Source organism: Pygocentrus nattereri, chromosome 17, assembly GCF_015220715.1.
Source record: "Pygocentrus nattereri isolate fPygNat1 chromosome 17, fPygNat1.pri, whole genome shotgun sequence".
NCBI lineage: Eukaryota > Metazoa > Chordata > Actinopteri > Characiformes > Serrasalmidae > Pygocentrus > Pygocentrus nattereri.
In genome coordinates, this window is record NC_051227.1 from 40,512,600 (window position 1) to 40,535,796 (window position 23,197).

At 41.4% G+C, this 23,197-nt stretch overlaps 1 protein-coding gene across 2 annotated transcripts in view; it reads left to right on the plus strand.

Moving 5' to 3' along the window:
- Positions 1–6,177, plus strand: part of nectin3a (nectin cell adhesion molecule 3a) — a 42,682-nt gene extending 36,505 nt beyond the window's left edge. For both annotated transcript variants that reach the window (XM_017723104.2, XM_017723102.2), the window contains exons 5-6: positions 127–278; positions 2,134–6,177. In XM_017723104.2, coding sequence (XP_017578593.2) covers positions 127–278; positions 2,134–2,765 — 784 coding nt within the window. In that variant the 3' untranslated portion in view covers positions 2,766–6,177. The remainder of the gene's footprint in view (positions 1–126; positions 279–2,133) is intronic.
- The last annotated feature ends 17,020 nt before the right edge of the window (positions 6,178–23,197 follow it).

Genomic DNA, 23,197 nt, shown 5'->3' on the forward strand with positions numbered 1-23,197 from the left:
TAAAGTGGGGGAAACAAGATTGTGGGTGGGTATAGCAAAAATGTCAAGTATCGTGATGTGATATTTTGTCCATATCGCTCACATTTACAACACGCTTACAAAGAAACTTGGAATCTCTTTCCTCAGAGTGGACATGCAGATGCCTGCCGGAGTCCAGACAGCAAATGGGAGTTTGGTCTTTACTCGTCCTTTGCAGAGAAACGATTCCGGAACATACCGGTGTGAGGTTCAGAACGATGTGGGTCTACGCTCTCAGGATGTACAGATCAGGATACGAGGTGAGCTGATGTTTCTCCATCGAAATCAGTCGTGCTGGTGCAGCAGGAGGTGAATACAGTCTCATTATAACACATAACAGGTTTTCCTTTCTGTTAAAGCCACACCAGAACGTTTCTCTCTGTGCTTTCCCAATATCTTTTTACACAAACAATCTAGAGACTCCACCAAAGCAAAGAATCATTTGGAGGTCATGCTCAGGGCCACAATGTCAGCCCTGTTTGTTTTCTGTTTTCTTTTGCTCTTTTGAAACGCATTCTCTCCAGCTGTGAGTCCAGGGAGCCGTGTAGTTTCTATTCCCGAGTTCAGGCAGGAGGGAGGACAACTACCAGTTCTTCTCATGCGTCAGTATGCAAGACTAGATGTGCTGTTTGATATAGTGGCCTCCAGAATGTGATTGAGTGTTGAACAAAGTTGAGAGTTTCTGTGAGTAATAGAGGATGTTCCTCTTGTCAGAAAGGGAAAATGAAATGCTGAAGCCTTTGTGGTGACCTACATCTGTTGCTACTGAAGTTTATATGATAAAAATGTTCAGTGAGGAAAAACTGACAAAGTGACAAAATGTTCAAATCTTTTTTCCAAGCTGGATGAATACTCACTAGAATTGGCTCTACGATGGCTTTTGAGCTACGCATCTGGCAAACCTACTGCTCTGTAGGCATGGAACTTGAGAACCCCTCATCTCCTACGTCCGTGTAGTGTTTTTTAAATCACAATCCAAACAGTGACTTCAGTTCTTGGACTTGAACGTTCTCTGCACATGAACGTGGCTAAAACGGTTTGTAGCAAAAGCCAAACCGAGCTCCATCCGTTAGTGGGCAGATTGGAGTCACGTTTTAAAAAACCTCACAGTATTTAACATTGTTTACTAGCAGTTATTGCATTTTTATGAGCGTAGAGGAGCACAACAACGCTGCCCTCCTGTCGCTGAAACTTCAACCCAGTTCTCTTATGCCAAGTGAACACATCACAATGTTCAAACTCTCAGAATCGTTGTACACACTGCACGAGTAAATTCACACTATCTTTTACCCAGAGATCTTTGACAAAGCGCATGATGACAAAATGCCACTGCCTCGCAGAAGTAAACGCGAGGAGCGTCCATCATGTGTCTTGTTGTCATTGTTGTTTCTGCACTGAGTTGTGCAGGAAAAAAAGACTTGCTTTCTCACTATCACTTATTTTTACCTGTGCTTTAAGCCTAGAAAGATTCTAGGAGGCAAGAGAATGATGACGTCCTGATTGGGTCATCCATCAGCGCTACTCGAGATGCACGAGTTGTGCATCACATTCTGCCAGTCTCGTACTGGAACTGTCATAGCAGTCGTCTCATTCTGAGAAAACTAATTTCTTCACGACTACTAAGATGTGCATCAAATATAGTGATATATCAAATATGTTTATTGTCATGTTCTCAGCTAAGCCATTTCCTTTTACATAGTCGTTTTTAAGGTTGTTTGACTGATTAAAGGACATGAGGCACGACTAATGTAATGCTAAATTCAAAGTTTGAATTGAACATGAAATAACTGTGCATACGCATGTTCCTGAAGGTGGAATAACTTTTCAAATCAAACGGGTTACACACCTAATCCAACTAATTAATTAACGAGTCCTTCCTGAATTGAAGCTCAGGAAAAACCCTAAAATGTGCAGTGCAGGAGGAGAGGATTGGGAATCACTGAATTGGAGTAATCGTGTCCAATGTCAGTTTATGTACTTTGTGTTTGTTAGTTCCACTTCAAAGCTTGCCGTCTGTAATGTCTCCCTTGATTTTCCTTCTCTGTCCTGCTCAGATCTCTCCATATTCTTGATTACAAGCCAACATTTAATTCAATCCTCTTTTCTCCCCGCCAGAGCCACCACCCACTACCAGCGTCCCCACCACCACCACCAGTGAGGCCGTCGTGCTTGGCTCCTCCAGCACATCTGCAACCCAGCGCCATGCCCACTTCACCTCCCCAACTCTGGCGTCTGTGGCCGATGGCACTGTGGGCACCGTAGTGGGCGGGGCCGTGGGTGGCGTCCTGCTCCTGGCGCTGCTGCTCGGACTAGGGGCGCTGTGCTACATGCGTCAGCGACGCACCTTCCGCGGCGACTACTACACCAAGCAGTACATGGGCCCATCCGACATGCAGAAGGAGTCGCAGCTGGACGTGCTCCAGCCGCACGAACTGCACAACGTGTTTGGAGACGACTCCGGCAAGGGGAGCCAGGACCTGAAGCCCAAGCCTGAGGGAGACGTCATCTACCCTGATTACACCAAAGACGAAGGCAGCTGGGATGACAGCCTCCAGAGATCGTGCTCTTATTATTCCGATCACCACGCCCACCACAATGTTAACCCAAGTGGGCCTCCTGTCCACGGCCCCACGCTGAACAATGGCACCCCCTACCTGCAAGACAGCTGTTTCGATAACGGCACAGACTGTGACTACGTCTCTCACACAGACGGATCCGTGATCTCGCGCAGGGAATGGTACGTGTGAAAGCGAGAAGAGGGAGGCACTGTTGGAAGACACTAATTTAAAGGAATAGAGAACACAGTATTACCAAACTTGTAAAAACGCAAGAGGAATGAAAAGATGTACTATTTTGTAGCTCATCTCGGAGGGACATTTGTCTTCAGCTGATCACTAGTCCATAGTATGCGCCTGTTACTTTGTATTTTTAATGCAAAGGGAGAGGCTTGTGTGGTTATGATCACAGGGTAGCCTGAAGTAGTGAAAACAAATTTGCTAAAATTGAGCTACTCTGTTTGTACATATCCCTGCCAGACACCACTCTGCATGTGATTTCAAGTTCTAAACCAGGTGGAATATATTCCCTGCACTTTCCATGTACCCATATTACTACATTCACTTATGTTTAGTCCTTCAGACTGCCTTTAATATGCTTTCTAAGCAAGTAGAGCTGCCTTAATGTTGCATTGAGATGTAACTAGCTTCTGTTATTTCTCAACTACAACTTGTCTGTCTCTTTCCACCAGTGTTCTTAATATTGCAAACTCTTAGGGGACTTGGAAGACTGTTCAGCAAAGGAATTTGTCTGGAGGCTTAAATGTTCAGTTCCACTGGACTGTAAAGAGAAAGAATATGTTTCTGGTTTTGATTTGTACTGAGCTTCTTTTTTAGATTTGCCTTATTCCAAGAGGTCAAAATCTGCTATTCAGGATGGGATGACTCTCTTACTTGTTGAAGTATATATATGACAGTAACGCCTACAGACAGGTGACAGAGGAAGAAGATCAAGTGACTTACTAAGGTTTTGGGGCACATATTGGAAAGATTCTAGAAGTCTCTGGAACAGTACTGGTGGGATGGGATGTCATTATTCTAAAAGACATTACCAAAGGATGGTGTTTTGATGGAGGTGATAGAGGTGGTGGAGAGTGGTGTCCAAGATCTAAAATCTCTCAAACACTCTCAAACAAAGTGCCACAAAAGGTACTTTGGGTGATGCCATAGAAGAACCACGTTTGGTTCCTTGGATAACCATTTATGAGTATGAAAATGATGATAGTAAATCATCTGCTGTGGCCTGCAGTCACCAGATCACAGCCCAGCTGAACTCTACACTTCTAAAAATCAAGGTTATTTGTATGATGCCATCAAACGGTCACCAGCCCTCATCCTGGAAATTTACCATCCTGTAGAGTCTAGATCCAACTGCAATCTGTCACACCCAAGTTCTCTAGAAGGCCCTGGTTGGCTGGATCAGATGAACCAGCATTAGGTGAAGGAAACAGCAGCATGTTAGATTCAGGCTGGAACTAAACTCTGCAGGAAAGTAGATCTCCAGGAACATGGATGGTGACCACTGTTTGATGGCATCATGCAAATAACCTTGATTGTTAGAAGTATAGATTTCAATTGGGCTGTGATCTGACCGTGAAGGCCCTCAGCAGACAATTTACAATGATCATTTTCATACTCATCAATCCATTCAGTGAGCCCCTGTGCCCTGTGGATGGGGGGCATTGCCATCCCTTCAGCACAGAAAAGTGTTTTTCATAGGATAAACGTGGTCAGTCAGAATAACTTGCTGATTTGCAGTGTCCTTTCCCTCAGACCCAAATAATTCCAGCAAAGTGCCCTCCATAGTATAACCAAGCCACCAAACCCCCTTATTATAAGGTTTAAGCGTTCAGGCCTGTGCCATTCTCTTGGTTTACACCACACACACACTAGTGGAGAATATGGTGAAGAATGAATCATCAGGACATTTCACTTTTTTCCACATCTCTGCAGACCAGTGCGCGCGGTGTTTATGCCACTGAACTCTCAAATGTGCGTTCATCTTGTAAAGAGGGGTTTATGCAGTGCAACCCTACTGTTGCTGTTTGTCACTGTTCCTATTGTAACACTTGCCAGTTGAGCAGTCTTTGTGAGTCAAGCTCCTGCCATCTGTGTACCAATAATAAACCTTTAAAAGTCCCATAAATCCCGTCCTCTTGCCATCTTGATCCAAAATTGAAGTCAGCTGGGCCTGCTCAGCATTTTTCTACATGCCACTGAGCACGGTAGGATGTTAGCTGCTTAATCGGGTCATGCGCTGCACCTGTGTGGAAGAATCTACACTTCTTCACTCCTAAAATAGGGAAAGCCTGATGCATGAAGTATTGGCCAACGTGGTTTCACTTTTTGCTCATCTTTTTTTAAATGGGTAAGTTAGATTTTGCAGATAGAAGCGAAAAGCTCAAGTCCTTCCATCAGCAGCAATAAAACAAGTTTATTCAGCTTGAGAGAAGCCGCGGGAAGGAGGATCCTGACAGCAGCAGATCTAAAAGACCATGGTCAAGTAGCACTTGTGGGGCTTGCAGCCTGTTACTCCGTTTGATTCTGATCTCTTTTTTCTTTCTTTTTTCCTTCCTCCACCCTTGCTGTCCTTCCACTCCCATTCATTTGCTGAAAGGGTTTGCGTTTCCAAGAGCACACCGCACATCTGCTGCATGTGCCGCCCAGACTGTGTCTCAAAGTTAGGCCTCACCTCAGAGATCTAGCTTTTTAATTAAGGCTCACCCTCCCCAATCGATGCTTTCAAATCAAGCTTTATTCTAGTTCAACCACAAGCATGGGCTGGGCATCTGTTTGGAAGTGCACACAAGATTTTCTTATAGTAACAAATATAGCTTGGACATCTGTTTTGAAGGTGGCATCATTTCTGCATCGGAAGGCATTACGTGTCCGTCACGGATTCCTCAGTTTCCCCGAGTGCTGATTTGAAAATAAGCACTCACTGCAGTTCATTAGAATCTCATTTGTCTTTTGTAACAAAGCTTGACTTACTTTTGTAAAATTAGAACACTTCAAGAAATGTTTGTGTTTGACTTCATTTTCTTTCGTGGAAATGTTTTCACTTAATTTAAACTGTACACAGTAAGAAAAACGTGTTATTTATATATGTTTGTCTGTTCTTATCCAGGAACAAAAAGGTATTACCAGATTAGTGCCTTGGGTAGTGGGAAAATCACAGTTTAATGTATTATTGTGTTGGTTTAATTTTTTGGGGTTTTTTTTTTTTTGCTTTTGTTGTTTTTTGGTTGTTCTAATGTAGTTTGCTGAACGTTTGTTGGAGTCTCACTGGATATTTTGTACAGCAGTATTGTGTGCAGTACTTGGTCAGCCAGTTATAGTAAATATTCTTGTTTGTAAATATGTTGGCGGGGATTTATTTGGCCTTGGAACAAATCATATTTTTCTATGAAGTCAGAAGAACTTGCTGTGAGGATGTGAACCTTTGTTTTCATGTTCTTTTTTTATGTTCTTTTCAAGAGTTGATTATTTTGTACATAGTAGCCTTGCAAATGACTGATGTCTCACCAATCATTTTGAGAATGAGGGACAGATTCACTTTGGTTTCAAATGCCTTCTATTTCTAATAAAAAGCTGTATTCTTTGAGCCTGTGAAAGTGTGAGTGACTTCATAACCAAGACGATGCTGGGAGAACTGAGGATTTTTATAACAAGACTTTTTCCTCTGAAGTGCACAAGTATTATTACTAATCCTGAACATGCATCCTGTTCAGAAACACAGTAAACAAACATTAATAAAACTGTAGAAATAACAAAAACGGCCATGTCTACAAACAGCCCTGCAAACACGTCTTATTCATCCTGCAACATGAAGCGTTCTTTAAAGAAGATACACTGAAAATAAATCATAAGGCGTATCAAAACAACGGAGGGCAAAAATGGATGTACTCGTTTTTTTGGCCACTCTGTATTCTATCCAGACAAATTTGAAAATGTAAACGCTTAACTTTGAAACAGAACATGTTTTTTGTTTTTGAACATCATTCTGTGAAATAAAATGAAGTGCAAAGCATTGCAAAGTCATAAACAGTGGCAGAGCAACTGGTGAACTTCAGCACTCGAAGGCAAACTCAAATTCCTGCTTCATTCAATCGTTGAGAGGTAAATAAAGTAATTTGGTGTGGTTGCTGTGAAATTGTGCATTGTGGAAATGTACCAACTGGGATTTCCGTACAGTGGTGCTGATAAGAACCAACATAAATATATATACAGCCATTTTATTGACTATTTAAAACCACCACTTAACCTACACATTATAGTAGTACAGAGCACTCTGCTTGTGCCTCTCCCAACAAAACATTTTAGGTCAAAAGCTTCTCTGAGGGCATGAGGCAGTGCTTTTGTCACCATTTCACACAATAACGTCCTGTCAGGTATTTAGAGGTATTAAATGCTGAATGTTTACATCTTCTCTATAGAATTATGCAGAAATTAACTCATGTAAGTGGGATTGGCCTTTCAGGCGAACTTACAATCCACTTTATCACAAACACCTACCCTGTACTTCTACTCCTTGACCACTTTATGATGTCCACCTATGAAAAATAACAGACTGTAGCCAATATGTTGTGATTCACAATTTATAAGCCACCTCCACTTAATGTCTGGTCAACACATGACAAATATTATTTTGACGGTGGACCGTTCTTATTAGAGAATGGACACTGACATGGTGTCACTGTGGTGTATCAAGCAGAGTAGCGTCGCTGGGGTTTCGACATACGTCAACATCACTGGTAGGTGGAAAGTGGTTGGTCAGTGAAAAAAATCTCGTCAAGAGAAGCTCTGTGCTCAGAAACTGACCACTGAAGAAAAGCTACAGCTGAGGTCACCAGTTCTGGCCTTGGAGGGTCACAGCTCCCAACTAAAGGATAAGTAGAATCACATGCGTGAGCAGAGAAATCACCAAACTGAGCTGTGCTCCGCGCTCCAGGACCAGAGCTGATTACACTGGCCGACTGGATGGCTAACAGAATGGCAACAGTCCAACTTTACATCAGCGAGGTTGACCTGGGCAGTAAGGGTCTTTAATAGACTGTGCGTGTTCCTAGTTGCTCTGTATTTGGTAGCTTTGTTATATGAGAGCACTAAGCCTGGTTCCTCTTCCATTCACTACCCTAGTATCTAGTCACAGATGAAGGACAGTTCCATCATCAGCCGCCCCCATGGCCGTGCACCTCTCACACCTGTGCTCATCAGTTCCTGACCCTGCATAACCCTCCATTAGGCTCCAGTCAGCACCTACTCCATCACTGCAAGGGAGAATAGGTCCTCAGCGCTAAGGGGATATCGATCACATCAGCACTGCCCTGCTACACAACGCGCTGTCCTTTCTTCTTCATATTGACATACCACCCCCACCTGCCCCACCGCGCCGGATAAGGATGAGCCGTGCAAGTGAGGTCTTGAACGATTTTCACTTTTTGTTGGTCGAAGAACATCTTTTTGTGATGGGGCCACCTGCTAACTTATTTCCTGAAAAACTCTGGCCATGTTCCAGATGAGAAAGGATGATATGCTCAGGGTTTGTTTGTTAAAGGAAATGGTTCAACTGAAATTTAATTTAATAATATTTTCCCTTAATATCAAATGTAGCCCAGCCAAGGCTTGTTTGGTTTGCTTCCTTAGTTTTGCAATGAACTTACAAGGCTGATGTAACTAGTGAGTAAAGGCGGCTTATACCCAGTAACTGTGCAGCTACATGACTATAGCTTTTGTTATCGAGACACACGGTATACATTTCGAAGCATATTGTGGATCAACGTCCGTCTGCCCTGAACAGCTGCAGGCTTCATTACAAAAAGAGCATAATTAATTAATTAATCCTGTTTAACGGGAATTAGTGCAGCACTGTATGTGCAATGTTTTTAAATGTGACACTACCAGCATATTTTGTCTGTGTGTATCGTGATACACAACTTTCAACATCGCCCACCCCTAATAGGAACTGCATGCCTAGAACATCTCAGACTTACCTTGTCAAGTTGTCAAGTTGCCGACTGAAATAGACTTGCTTATGTGCTTCCTGCTGGTATGACCTGCAGTTTTCTCTTAAAAAAATATCTGCTCTGTTGTTAGGGAGGAGTTTTACTGTACATTAGGGCTGTATGATTCTGCCATCATTATAGCGGCAATGACAAAACATACACATTTCATTTGCATCACATTACATGCAGTAATTGCATTGCCAGCACAAATTGTTAGAAGCTCAAGGAGCTGGAAATGAGCGCTGCTCCCCTTTGAGGGGCACAATCTAAACCTCATCCACACCAACTGACTCACTCGGATCTTAATGCACCTTCAAACTAGTAAATCTGTACGTACACATATAGATTGACATCTTGTATATCTTCTATCCATATCCTGTACAATCTGGAAGATTTCTATATCAGTATCCTATTCCTGTGTGTCTGCATCTCATGTATTATATACCTCAGACTAACTGCACATATGGAATGTGCACAGCAGCACATTTCATAGTTTCATTTCATAACTTATTGCTGTACAGCTGTACATTGGAATAGTGCAATACTAGTGTATATTGTGTATATGTGTATATTCAGAGTCACTGTATACACACAAACACACACACACACACACACACACACATATATATATATATAGTTATATATAAATATAAATATAAATATACAAATATATATATCTAAATATATAATAAACATATATATATATAAATATATATATATATATATATATATATATATAGAGAGAGAGAGAGAGAGAGAGAGAGAGAGCTTTTCTTCTTAGATATATATTTTTTTGTTGTTTGTATTTAAATTCTATAAGAGGGCCACACACCTAAGATTTTCCCTCACCGTCCACCTGTGTAAATGTGATGTGACAATAAACATGATTTGATTTGATTTGAATTAACTTAACAATTAGGCTAAACAGCCAATGCTCATGTGATTCATGGGCTCGTCTACATTTTGAGTGAAACTGACCAATGGACACTCGAGAAATCTCTAAGAACTGACCCATCTGGTCAGAAACCCTTCATTCAGTTGATATCGTAGACACGTGAAATGGCATGCAAAACGTTTACGGCCACTGAACTTCAGTGCATAATAAGGGCGAAGATAACAGCATTTTGATATGAAATATATGGATATCATACTATATGGAGGTGCCCTTAATAGTCCATTTAAGACAATATGTAAAAATGGAGAAAATGCCCTCAGACCTCAGAGGGCGAGAGGAGAGGTTCCTGTTTTCCTGTTCCAGTCTGAGGCACACTATTTTCATTATAATCACTTTGTCATTATGATATCCAACAGCATTATATATCAATATCATACAGCTGTAGTGTACAGGTATTCATGATACCCTGCATGGTAGTTTTCAGCCTTGAGGGGAAAACAACTAACTGCTGAATCACCTTTGACGCCTGAAATAAACCTCCCACCCCCTGCTGTGCTTTCACTACTTTGGTGGCCATGGTGGGCTGTCGAAAGCATGACGGTTCTTGTCCCGTCCTGTTGTCTGACAGTGGTAACTCCAGCGTGATCAGTCTTTTGCCTGTTTATGCAGCCTGAGAGTAAATACCTCTTTATGCTTGGAGGGCTCGAGTTGCTTCCTCTCTGTTGCTCTAAGAGCTAATCTGTTAACCGTCGCATGTTTTCAGCCCAGTTCCTTTTCTCCCACCGAATCTGTCAGCAAGTGTGTTTTGTGGCCACGCCTTCCAGTGCCTCACACCCTGTCCCTAGTCCAGAACACTTGAGCTGGGAATGTGTCTGTATGTCTTTCTTAGTGAACTGTGTTTCGACATTAAATCTACTGCAGGCTCGCTCCCTAATAAACTCTGCTTGGAATTGTGTGAGAGTGGCTTGTGTTTCCTCTGGCCCTAAATCGGAACCCCTGATGGGTTACAGTTACTTGGATTTAAACAACTACAAAACAAAAAAAAGAATATTATAGTGACGGTGCAGGCCACCCCAGTCTCGTGTTCGTCTGAGAAAAAAACAGAAAGGCAGAAAGATCAAAACTATTGTTGGCTAATGAACACAAGCCAAGCAATGGGGAGTGCACATCAAAGGCCATGGCTGACGCAGCAGAACCGACAAATTGTTTGAGCTCACGGATTTGGAAGTAACGAAATGCAGCAAGAGAGGGAGCGAGTGAGGCAACCATGTACCTCACATGTACACCCAGGAGTGGAAATGTGGAAATGGCCAGATTTTACTGAAGGGGACCCAAACTGGTAAATCTAGTTCATTTTCTACATCTAAAACAATAAAGGAGATTCAAGAGCTAAGAGCTTTACACTTTCCCTTACACCGTGGGAAAGACCTTCTTCTACCATGACAGCTACTGAATATTTTCCCCTCCATTGTATTATTTACAGACTTGTTGATAATTCATGTTTAACTTTTAAAAACATATTCTCTTGCTATTCTGTTCTCCTACCTCACCTTCTGTCCTCAGCTTTTCTCCATCTGTCCTCTCCTATTTCTCATCTTTTCAAGTTAAAACAAACAACAAACACTCAGTATCTATATGTTCAAAAATACTTTTAAAAAAATCCAAACTGTTCATAGAGGTAGAAAGGCTAAATAAATAAAACAAAAATAAAACGACTCCCAATGCTGAAAGCTACAAGCAAGAAGCAGGACTCCACAAAGCTTCTCAACAACGACTAACGGAAGGTACAAAGTCAAGCGCTTGTCAAAAGAACTACTGCTGCGACAGAAACGATCACCTACCTTGTTCAGACAAGCTGTGAGCTGTAATGTCAAAAACGTGTCTATTCAGTTACGTTTTCACATATTTGGGTATCTAGTTACGGTGAACAGCTGAGTTTTTCATGCTGTTATTTTGTCAGATTTTACCAATGATATCAAATGTGTTTTTGGAACGTGGCTTTTGGTTTCGGTTTTGTAGGTCTTTCCCCTTCAAACAGAGAGGAGCCTGGAGCCATGGCTGAACCGGGCGGGCGGACTATGCAGCATCATGACTTCCCATTGGCTAAATGAGCTTTAGGCTGGACGTATTCAACACACTTTTGAAACTGCATAAAACAGCCATATGTCGTTTTCACCTATATCACAGTCGTGGTCGGCTGGATTACTGCACATTTTGGTGTTCAGCTCAACCATTTTAGAGCTGACTCATCACACAATTGCCAGTTTCAATTCATGTCTGTAAACAGGGAAAGCAGAAAACAATACTGGACTCTGCCTTGACTTCCCTACCGCTGATCAGGGGTAACCAGGTCTTATGCAAAAAGGGCGGCTGATTATTTAAATGATGTGAGCTTCTGTTTTGGAATGAAAATCTGCGACAACATCAGCCCTTTGCGGTTAGGATTGGTGACCCCTCCCTGAGAAATCTGGACCATCATGACTATTACTCCTGAATCGGCGTTAGCATTCCGGCCTATCTCCATCTCTGTGTACGCTACGTCAAAAGTGGTAGCATTCCATATATAACAAAGGTTAACCTATGTGACATATGTTAAAAAAAAAAAGGGGTTTGACAGTTGTACATTTGAAATCTTTAAGATAATGCTGCTAGAAAAACCAGCACAGACCACTTACACACACACACACACACACACACACACATATATATAGTCTAAGCCGCTTATCCTCCTGGGCAGTGGGCAGTGCAGAAAGCCTATCCCAACGGTCATTGGGTGGAAGGCAGGAAACACCCTGGACAGGTTGGCTGTCCATTGCTGAGCCAGCACAGACCAGCAAAACCATAATGCCATGTTTTGCATACTGGTATGCCAGTCATCCAGCATGACCATGCTGGGTGACCAGTTTAAAGCTTCTTAGACCAGCAATGGAATTCATGTTGGTCTGTGATGTATTTTTTAGCAGGGAAGATAAGCTTTTAGCTAACACTAAAGCGCTAACTTAGAGAATGTTTATAAGGGTGTTATAACTGCAAATACAATGCCATTTCCAAAAATGCAAACTGTAAATAAAAACAAAATGCAGTGATGTGTCAATCATTTAACCACTATATTTAATTGAAAGTAGTACAAAGACAGCAAATCAAATGTTGAAACAGAGAAATTTCATTGTTTTTTTTTAAATATATGCCCATTTTGAATTTGGTACCAACAACACGTTTCAAAAAAGTTGAGACGGGGCAACAAAAGGTTGGTAAAGTTGTCTAATGCCAAAAAAAGCAATTGTTGGTTAACTGCCAACAGGTCAATACCATAACTGGGTATAAAAAGGTCATCCCAGAGAGGCGGAGTCTTTCAGAAGTAAAGACGAGGAGGGGTTCACCACTCTATGAAAGACAGCACCAGCAAATCATGCAACAATAACACAAAGAAAAAAGATTCTCAATGTAAAATAGCAATATGAATGTTTGCTTTTCATCGTCTACAGTACATAATAACATTAAAAGACTCAGAGAATCTGGAGAAATCTCTGTCTGTGAGGGACGAGGCTGAACACCAGTATCTGCTGGCCGTGATCTTTGGGCCCTCAGGCAGCACTGCATTAAAAACAGACATGATTCTGTAGTGGAAATCACTGCATGGGCTCAGAAACACTTCTGAAAACCACTGACTGTGAACACAGTTCATCACTGCATCCACAAACGCTGTTAAACTCTAAAACACAAAGAAGAACCCAAATATAAACAGGATCCAGAAACGCTGCCACCTTCTCTGGGCCTGAGCTCATTTAAAATGGACTGAGGGGAAGTGGAAAAGTGTCCGGCGGTCCGACGAATCAACATTTAAAATTTCTTTTTTTCTTGTTATCAGTACACAGTTTAAAAGCCAGTATTCATGATGTTACAGGTGTCCATTAGTGCAGCTGTGAAGGCACCTTTAATGTTGAACAATATATAATAACATATTCTGCCATCCAGATGACGTCTATTTCTGGGAAGGCCTTGATTATCTCAGGAAGACAATGTCAAACCACATTCTGCATGTATAGCAGCAGCATTGCTCTGTACTAAAACAGTCTGGGGGCTCACCAGTGAAAAGGTTTGAGGCATTATGAAATGAAAAATACAACAAAGGAGACCTTTTCACTTTCAAAATTACATGTTGTTGTCATTAAATTCAAAATAATCATATATTTTTCAAAAAACAAAATTTCTCAGTTTCCATATTTTATATATTGTTTTTGTACCATTTTACTTTAAACATAGAGCTTACATGATTTGCATATTATTGCATTCTATTTTTATTTACGTGTCCCAACTTTTACAGAAATGGCATTATTTTTGCAGGTGTAGTATTCTTGCATAAAGTAACACAACAACGTAGCGTTCAGATAGTTTAGATAGTGAAATCGACATGTATCCTCCTTTTTCACTGACTTTGGGAAAGCACTGTGTTTTTCATTGTTGCAGCTCCGTTAGTTATAACACTATCAATAAGTGAGGATTACAATTAGAAAAAGTGCAATCTGCAGACCTGGCCAGATTCAAGCCTTAGCATTATGGAGGCTTGTTGAGGGGAAGGTGTTTTCATCTCCATAATCTCAATCTTTTTGGTCCCATTCATGGAATTTGAAAGGCGAAGCACTGCGTGACGCTGAGCAGATGTTTGAAATGCTTCCGCCTCAAAGTTTTTCTCTCTGCAAGAATTCAGTCATAGGCAGCTGCACAAGGCAGAACCACAGGTCCGCTATAAGGTAACTGCTGTTTACTGTGGTGAGGGTAACTTGTCACATCTTGTGAGCAGGCACCACTGTGGGTGGTTTTGGGATTATGGCCAGAGAGTTTTCTTTCTGAACATCTTGATCAGTGCAGTTGAGGCCGGTTCTGTTTGATGGTTCGTGGAGTAGAGGAGCATCGTCACAGTGTTTGGCCACATCACTGGAGTGTTCTGAAGTATCCTGACTGGAAGTATTGGCTACATGTATAACGATGCTTCTCCTCTGTTGTTTTGCCTCGTGACGAATCATAGACACAAACGTGATAACTTTCTCATTGTCAGCCTCTCTCTGGGTATCTGATGTGCACAGCGTTTTTACACCATGGCAAAGGCACAGCTGCAGGTATAACATCTTGAGATAGTGACCTACTGCACTCAACAAAATCCAGTGTTGTACTCTTAGTTTAAGAGTAAAGCTTTATACGTACCCTGACACTCACAGGCTCAGCACCAGAAGGTCATCACCCTCCGCTTCTATGGAGTTTGAAATGGAAGTGCCAAGCTAACGGTGATGTACATTCACTTCCTCACACTGGGGTTAATGCTGCTTACTGCAGCTCTAGCTTAAACATGGACAGTTAAACCTGCAGGTTTACAGAGCCTCACCAAATCCTTCAGTTTATAGTCTAATTGTGAAGATTAATGTATAGAGGCCTGTTTGCCTGTTAGCTTTCTGCCATGGTCCCACCAGGAAGAAATATGTTCACAGCCTCGTGACAGAGCCAGTTTAAAGGTTCACTACAAAATATCTCAGTTTAAACTAAATCTGGTTACTGTTTTAGTTTATATACATAGACCTCCAATACTATGGTCAATGCAAGCAGCATCATTTTTTAAAATACCATAGTGCATATATACAGGAAACAGGTATGTGGTCACGTATGTGCATACACCAAGTATTTTACCACAGCTTTATAGCTCAGCTAGTCATTTTAGTTTGATTTGACTGTCATTATTGCAGACCATAATGCTTTCCCTACTATTAGCTCCAGTTCAGGATAATAGTCAAGAAAGGAGTTGGAAAAAAATATATAGTCATATTGTATATGTATACGATATAAATCGTGTTAATACATACATTGAGTATCTGTACGTTTATTCCTGCTGCAATGCTTTTTTAACCAGTTTATACTATTCAACAGATAATTGTAATCAGGTTTTCATCTTGCCCAAGTCAATGCATTCCACGTGGGTAAGTCGGTGTTTAAGTGGGATCAAGTCAATTAATGCAAAGTCAATTAATGCTAAAGTTCATACCTCAGAATCTCTCGTCTCTGACTAGGAAAAATCTAGGAAAACTCCTCCTCAGTTGGGAATTATTACTCAGAAAGTCAACACAACTGCTCACACTGTCAGCGGTAATAAAGAAACATTTCTTTGCTTTTAAATGATATTTAGATCAGTGAAGTCCATGAAGTTGTCCAGTAAGTTTGCTGCTTTGAGAAAGTAAATACATGAGAACTTTAACATGAATGAACCTTTTCACCATCACTAATGTTAGCTGGCCAGCTTGTTACTAACAAAGCTTGCTTTCTACTCACTTTCCACTGAAACATTATAAAGAGATTATTCACACGTCTCAACTTGGAACGCTCACCTGTCTGTTTATGAGGAAAGCCCTGCCCTTCAACAAAATAAGCCAATCACCTTGCTGGTTAAGCCACAAGTGAGACAAGCAGCCCTTCATGTGTGCGCGTGCCACAACAAAACAAAACAAAACGCATTTTGATTAATATTTCAATGAAATGGAAAAATGTATTTATGCTGTTTTGTCACATTTTATCAGCCATTTCAAATGTGTTTTTGAACAATTTCAGACTTTCAGTTTAGGGTTTATAGGTCTCTCCTGACTCAAAGAGATCTTGTATGACTGTAAATAACTGCCTGGGGATGTTGCCAAGACGGCTGTAGTGTAGACTGGCTTCTCTTAAAGGACTGCTTCCATGGAGGTGTTAAAAATAGCACAATTCCAAACTCAGGCTTCCAATTTCTGACCGAAATCAATCATTTTAGCGCATGTCATCCAAAATGCCTGTGCACAGGCCTGATGCTGACCGTAGATCACAATAAAACCTAACTTTCTACTTCTATCGATCAGATGTTTAACCTTCAGTTACATGAAAATTACCCCCCATTGACGTATACTGACAAAAAACTGACGTGTGCTGCAGTGTCTTATTAGGTTGGATGGTATTTTCCCACCATTCCATAAATCTTGTTTGAATTCTCTATAGTCACTTTTCCACTGCATGTTTCCGGCTTGACTCAACTCTACTCGCCTTTTTTGGTTTTCCACCAGGCAAATCAGCCAATACCAAAAGGTGATGTAAAAGAGAATTGCTAAACACATGTGCTAATGTTAGCTCTACCAGGTTTGCATGGTAGTCATTTGTGTCACCATTTTTGAGCAACCAATCGTCCCGTTGTCTGAACTCTGATGTAGTATTTCCCAAACTCTCCTGGTTTTTTTCAGCAGTCTTTCGTCTTGCTGTCATCATCCTCTTCTGAACAAAACTTGTCTCCTTCACTTCATGGCAGTTTCCACTGCAGGTGTAGTTAGAAAAGAATCCTGAATGAACCGGAAACGCACATTTTGAGAATAAAACCAATCGTTTTGAGAATGACCAATGCTCTTCATGTTTTCAGCTACCTCCTGAATGCATGTAAAAGGTTACAATTAAGTAAAGGATTAATTAAGGGGTCTCCGACTTCAGGATCCCTGGGGCCCTTGTATCTTGCACCTTGTACGCTCTACTCGCTGTGTGGAAAAAGAACCCTTTCGCCAGATTACCGCTTGGGTCAGTGCCACAGGTCTGACCGTGGGAGTGTGTTTGGAGAGCAAGCGGGGAAGTGCAGAGGGGGGTGGTTAGAAGAGGCTCCTCTTACATCAGCAGAAAAGCACCGTCTCCATAGAGACTTGGCTTGCTTCTCTCTTCAAAACCAGGCCAGAGTCGCTGACGAGCACAGGATTTGTATCTTTGGTCCATCTCCGGGGTCGTGCTAATATTTATCCAACAGCTCCCATGGCCTACTTAGTATTTAGAGTCAGTGGCTTTGATAAAAAACACTGAGCTCAGATTCTTCCTGTCTCACCTGTGTTTGCACATCTAGGTTTTCTTTGACCTTTTTGAAGCACTTTGCCATATTTTTGCTCTATATGAGTCGCTTCAAGTCCCGTCACTCCCAAGTGTGGCATGGCAAAAGCTTGCAAGCGTGTCCTGGTCGTTCTGCTCACATCAGCACTGCATGAGATATACAAGCTACTCAGGGGCCAGAAGGTTCTTCAGAAATGAGCCTGAGATTGTGCAGGGCACTTTAGAAGAGAGGTGGCATGTCTGCTTGAAACCAGCAAACACTGGTTGTTTTCCAACTGAGAGTTTTTATGTGTGCGAACCCCTCCGATAGGGCAACAGCGACAAAAGTTTCTTTGTGCTTTGAACTCCTCTGGGAGTGAGAGCAAAGACAATGGAAGGGTTTCACTGATGTGCTTCATTGTTGCCTGCTTTTATTTTAGAATCCAGCCCAACCCTCTCCAGGTTGCTCGTTATTTGAGAAAATAAAACAAGTCGAGCTTTTTTCCAGAATAAGACACCTGTACCAATCTTTTGGCTGAACATGCTTATACCTTAACCTGCAATAAAGTAGTGGTCTTTGTTGGCTTGTCTAATGAGCCCTTAAAGAGGGAATTCTAGATGGTTTTCAAGATGTCTGCATAATTAAACCATAAAAATATGAACAAAGTCTTTCAGAGTGGTTTAACCTAAAATGCTCTGCTCTAGAGAAACTTACCAACTCAGAATTGTTGATAGGAACCAAACATCTAAAGCGGTTCCTATCACCACCACTGTGGCTCACAATCTGAGCCAGTAGGTTTTTCTAGCTCTGAATGATTCTAAATTATGCCGAAATGTTGAGAAAATTCCCTGGTTTAGTTCTGCAAGAGCCAAAGTGTGGCCCTCCAAACACAAAACTCTCCAGTAGCTGACGTTTTTGGCACAGAGAGAATGTGTGCTTTTAAGCCTTTCTCATGACCAGGACTCTAATTGGCATCATGACATGTAAGGCCTGTGAACACGATGGGTGGGCAGCATATTTTCTTAAAATTGACATCAACCACCCCTATCCAAGCTGAGTTGGTATAATCCTAAGTGAATGTAAATCCTATTCAAACGATACCATGCTCACCCATGGGAAAAGATGTATGAAGCTCAAGAAACAAGCAGGTGAAGGGGAGCATGTGGAAGCTTAGAGCAGAACACTGGAGGGTGGGCAATCTGGATCAGGAGCAGGAATTCCGGAGATGACTGCTGTGTGTGTACCATGTGGCGAGCATGTTTTGTTTGTCTGCCTGTGGGCCTGCCGTCTGTAGGCAACATTGTGTTTTCAGTGGCTGTAGTGTTGTCGTATGGATTTTAACATGTTTGTCCCACCTGCTTTCTGCTGTCGCTCAAGAACAGGTGGGCAGCAGGAGCACATGAGAAGGCAGAAGGAGCTGGATATCACACTGCAAATGCTATGTGGAGTCAAATGGCTTGATGTAATGCACTGGGCAAGAATGTGTGTGTGTGTGTGTGTGTGTGTGTGTGTGTGTGTGTGTGTGTGTGTGTGTGTGTGTGTGTGTGTGTGTGTGTGTGTGTGTGACTTTTCATTTGATTTCCTTGCATTTGATTCATCTTGGTTACTGAGGTTCAAGGTTCAAATCTTACCATAGCATTATTTGTTGTTTATTTGTTTTTCTTTCCCTTTTAAAGCGATAGCTCTGTGAAATATATATATATATTTAAAGAGTCCACATATTTTTTTTATTATATTTTATATTTGGAGCACTGAAGCTAATGTAGTTAACAAGCAGCTGAAGCTTATAGCCACCAATTAGTATCATACACAGTGCTTGAATCATCATACACTGTGAAATAATCTTAACGCTTGTGTGGTGTTGCTGCCAGTGGGACCCATTTTCAGCGTTTACCATGCGATTTATTATTATTTCAATCCCCCAGATTTCTTGGCCTTTGCTCATTTTCTGTGAAGAACATATAAAGTAACACATTTTCAGTGTCTTCACTCTGTTCACCCCTCACACATCTATATTACACAGGTGGTGTTGGGTGAACCTGCAGGGAATAAAAGTGTGGAGGTGCTGTGCGTGTATGTGTTTGTGAAGGTGGACGGCATGAATAGGCTGCTGACTGGCTACAGCTGCTAAAGGGGGTCCCTTGTTGTAGGTCCACCAGACCACTGAGTAACAAAAACATCAACGCCACACAAGATTTAAATAGACTTCATTATGCGCTCAGCAAGTATGAGCACTGTTTGACATACTGTTTGCTATAAAAGCATCAAAAGTGCAGACAAAATTTAAATTTTAAATCTGCTGCTACTACTGTTTTTAGCTATGTGTCATACTTTTGTCCATTTCTATAGATGACAGTATGGCAAACAATGTCGAACTAGCACTCTAACTCACAAACATCTGCTCGTAATATCTCATCATTTTGTGATGGATGTTTCACGCTGTCTCTCAGGCCCATTTTCATTTGCTGCATAATACACTCTGGTGAATTAGTGCTTATCTTATACTTGTTAATTGCCCACTGATGAGAGCAGTGATTGAGACACGCATGCTGTAAACCCGTTTCACTACTGTTAAACTGTTACACAATGGCTGAGAGGGAGATGAGGCCGACCAGTGCTGGTGCCAAACCTAATAAATTACATATGATTGAACTGGAGGGGAACAGGCAGCCTTTTAAAGCTATTAAAGGCTGGCAGCATGAAGTCCTAATTACAGGGACTTAGCACTGGCCTGTGCTGCACTCCCGCGGTGACGGTCAGGAGTTAGGGCCTGTTCCTCCCGCTGGGCTGGAGGAAGGAGAATAGACTGACCCCGTCACGGCACTGTGAGGCGGCCGGGTCAGAGCAGTTAGATACCAGTGGGATTTGTCCAAGAGAACTTTACTGGGGCTGTGAAGGCAAATGTACATAGGAATGTGAAGTCACTTTATTTCCATTAGATTTGTATTAAACGTTACTTTTTTTTAAAATTAAATTGAGAATAAATGTGTGTAAATTGCAGTCTGTTGTTCTATTCTCTTAAATGGTTCTTGGCCAGGAATCTTGTATTTCTCTGTTTCCCAATCCTGGTCCTGGACTGCCTTGAAAAATCGGAAGTGTAGAGTTTTGGAGTTCCCCTAGAACACAGGTTTCAGTTAAGTTCTCAGAGACTCCCATTCGATCCTCATTTTTGTTGCATTCTGTTTAAGAGGGGTTATGTGTCGACTGATAATGACCATCTGGCCAGCCTGAGTGTGGTCACTTAGTGGGTGTGTCTCCTGCAAAAATGGGTGTGCTGTAACTGGAAGAGAAAGTTTCAAAACAAACAAAATTATTAAAAGCACACATATTATGTTATTATTAAAAGCCCTTTACTGAGCACCGTGATTTTGTGACTCTTAATGCTCAATTCCTTTAGTTTGTTTCTTGTACAGGTTTAAAAGGGAAGGTCCCAAATGTCATGAATTGATCTTTGGTTATATTTGTTCTAGGAAAACAATGTTAATTGGTGTAGACCCTTAACAGTGTGTGGAGGTTCTTAGAATTGTATAAATGTTGTTTATTACACTGGATGTTTAAGAAGCATCCATTGAAAGGTTTTTAGGGAACCAAACCCTAGAGGATAGTATTGGGAATAGAGGTCGTAACCAATAATATGAAACTAATGAATTGTTTTGACACCACAGAATCTACAAGAAAAACATCATCTAGGCTTTCTGGAAGTCCTAGATAACATGACTGACTGTGAATATGAGTGACAGCTAAATCAATGGACTGTAAGATTGTCTCGTAGAAGCTTCAGATGTCTGTTTAATTGACAACAGCCAAACAAAATGTCCATGCGAATCTGTTAGCTGAGTACTAACAAACAACTAGAATCCCATAGGAACACTAGCAAGTTTGAGGAGTAATAGGCTGAGGCTGTTGAGGGGATGGAGCTCTCTTGTAATCCACCACATATCCTTTCCGCTGCACTGCTGGACATAAAATGGAGGCAAACTTTAATAGCTGCCAGTGGACCCTAACACACCTGAGTCAGGTAACAAGCCCTTCACTCTAGAAGCAATTCTGAGAAAGATTAGCCTCGGCCAAAAGTTATATGTTGCGGAAATAGGAAACAAATGCCCTAGGAAGGAAGGAACAATGATGCCCAATGATCAACACCTCCCAGTCCAGGCCTTTCCTGTCTTTGTAAAGGTTTTTCTTCCTGGCAGCCAAAAACAGACGAGTTCAAATCGCTTAATAACATCAAATTGAGTGAAAAGTCATGTTTCTTCAAACATCAATTCTTCATTCTCGTATTTACAGAGGGGAACCCTCAAGGCCTTCTAAGTCTTCAGAAGGCCGACTGGTTTCTGAGAGATAAATAAATGCATGCCTGTAATTTTTACTTCATTTTTATTCAATAGAATCGTGCGTGTAGTTAAGCTCTGCAAGTATTAGACTGGTATTACTGGTATTACTCTTGTTTCGTTGTTAAGAATAGGAAGCATGGAATGGAAACAAGATGGAAAAAACACTCAGTGGACAATTGGTCAGTTTTCTCTGTAGGTATATATATATATATATATATATATATATATATATATATATATATACGCCTAAGCAAGCTCTCCTATTGGTTAGGGCATCAAGAGCTGAAGAGAAGGCCTAACATGCTACACTGAACATCAGCATAATTATGAAGCCTCAGAGGAGTGATCCAATCATGCTGATTCCAAATAGGTGGGAACAGTTTCATAAGAAAAAAACATATTCTAGGCCACCTGGAAGTCCTACTGGGAATATGAGAGGTGACTCAGTCAATGGGTTGTAAGAAATGGTAAACGGTGGCAGCAGCTCTATACCAGCCTCGCTACTGAAAGGTAAAATATCCTTTTAATAGCTGCCAGGGACCCTAGCAAGTCCTTCCCTAAAAGCATTTCTGTGAAAGATTAGCCTCGGCCAGCCTGTTGGTTTCTCATGATAGTCTCAGCAACTCACTTTCCACTGAGGTTATCCAAAACATGGTTGTGGAAATAGAACACAAACACCCTGGAAAGGAAGAAGCAACAAATCCGAGGAAATGATCAACACCTCTTAATCCAGGCCTTTCCTGTCTTTGTAAAGGATTTTCTTGCTGGTTGCCAAAAAACGACTAGTGCAAGTCCCTTATCATCATCAGATGGAGAGAATGGTCATGTTACACCCTTTGAAGTATTGTTATTTGCTGGCACAGCATTGCCTGACTTTGTGTATTAACTAAACATTATTGGTCGTGCTTCAGCGTGAAGAGCATGCTCTGGGAAAACTTTCAAAGGCAAAATCAAGATAGAGTGTACCGTGTTTCTTGTTTTAGCGTGACATGGTTTCGGGGGTGAACTAAAAGTGCTCATTACACGATGCACGACACTGTTGTTGCAAAACCTTCCAGAAATTCTTACCACCAGATGCTCTGTGGCATCAGTGCTTCCTTGCGTGCATCCAATTTGGCTGAAGTCGAATGGTTAAGTCTTTCATTCAACAAACTCCAGTTTGATTCAGTTAACCCTCATTGTGTACGCTGCGAAATGCATGGTACTGCTTCTTCTTCGCCTTCTTACATTTTTTTAGTCATTTGTCAGGCGTAACTAATTGAAACAAGCAGAGGAATTCTCTCAGAAACACAGGATCTACAGTTACATTATTTGGGTCACACTTTATTTCGATAGACCCCACAGATTTTCTACAGATGCTCCAATTATTAACAAACACTCTCTCCGGTGAAACTGAGTTCATTTTCTACTACATTTGGCTTAAGATCAGGTTTAGGACTGAGCTTTTGCGATGGAAGGTGAAGGTTGGATTTAGATTTAGGGGTAGATTTAATAAGGTCTAATACCTTCACCTTGAAGTTCAGTCGTATTTAATAGGTTTT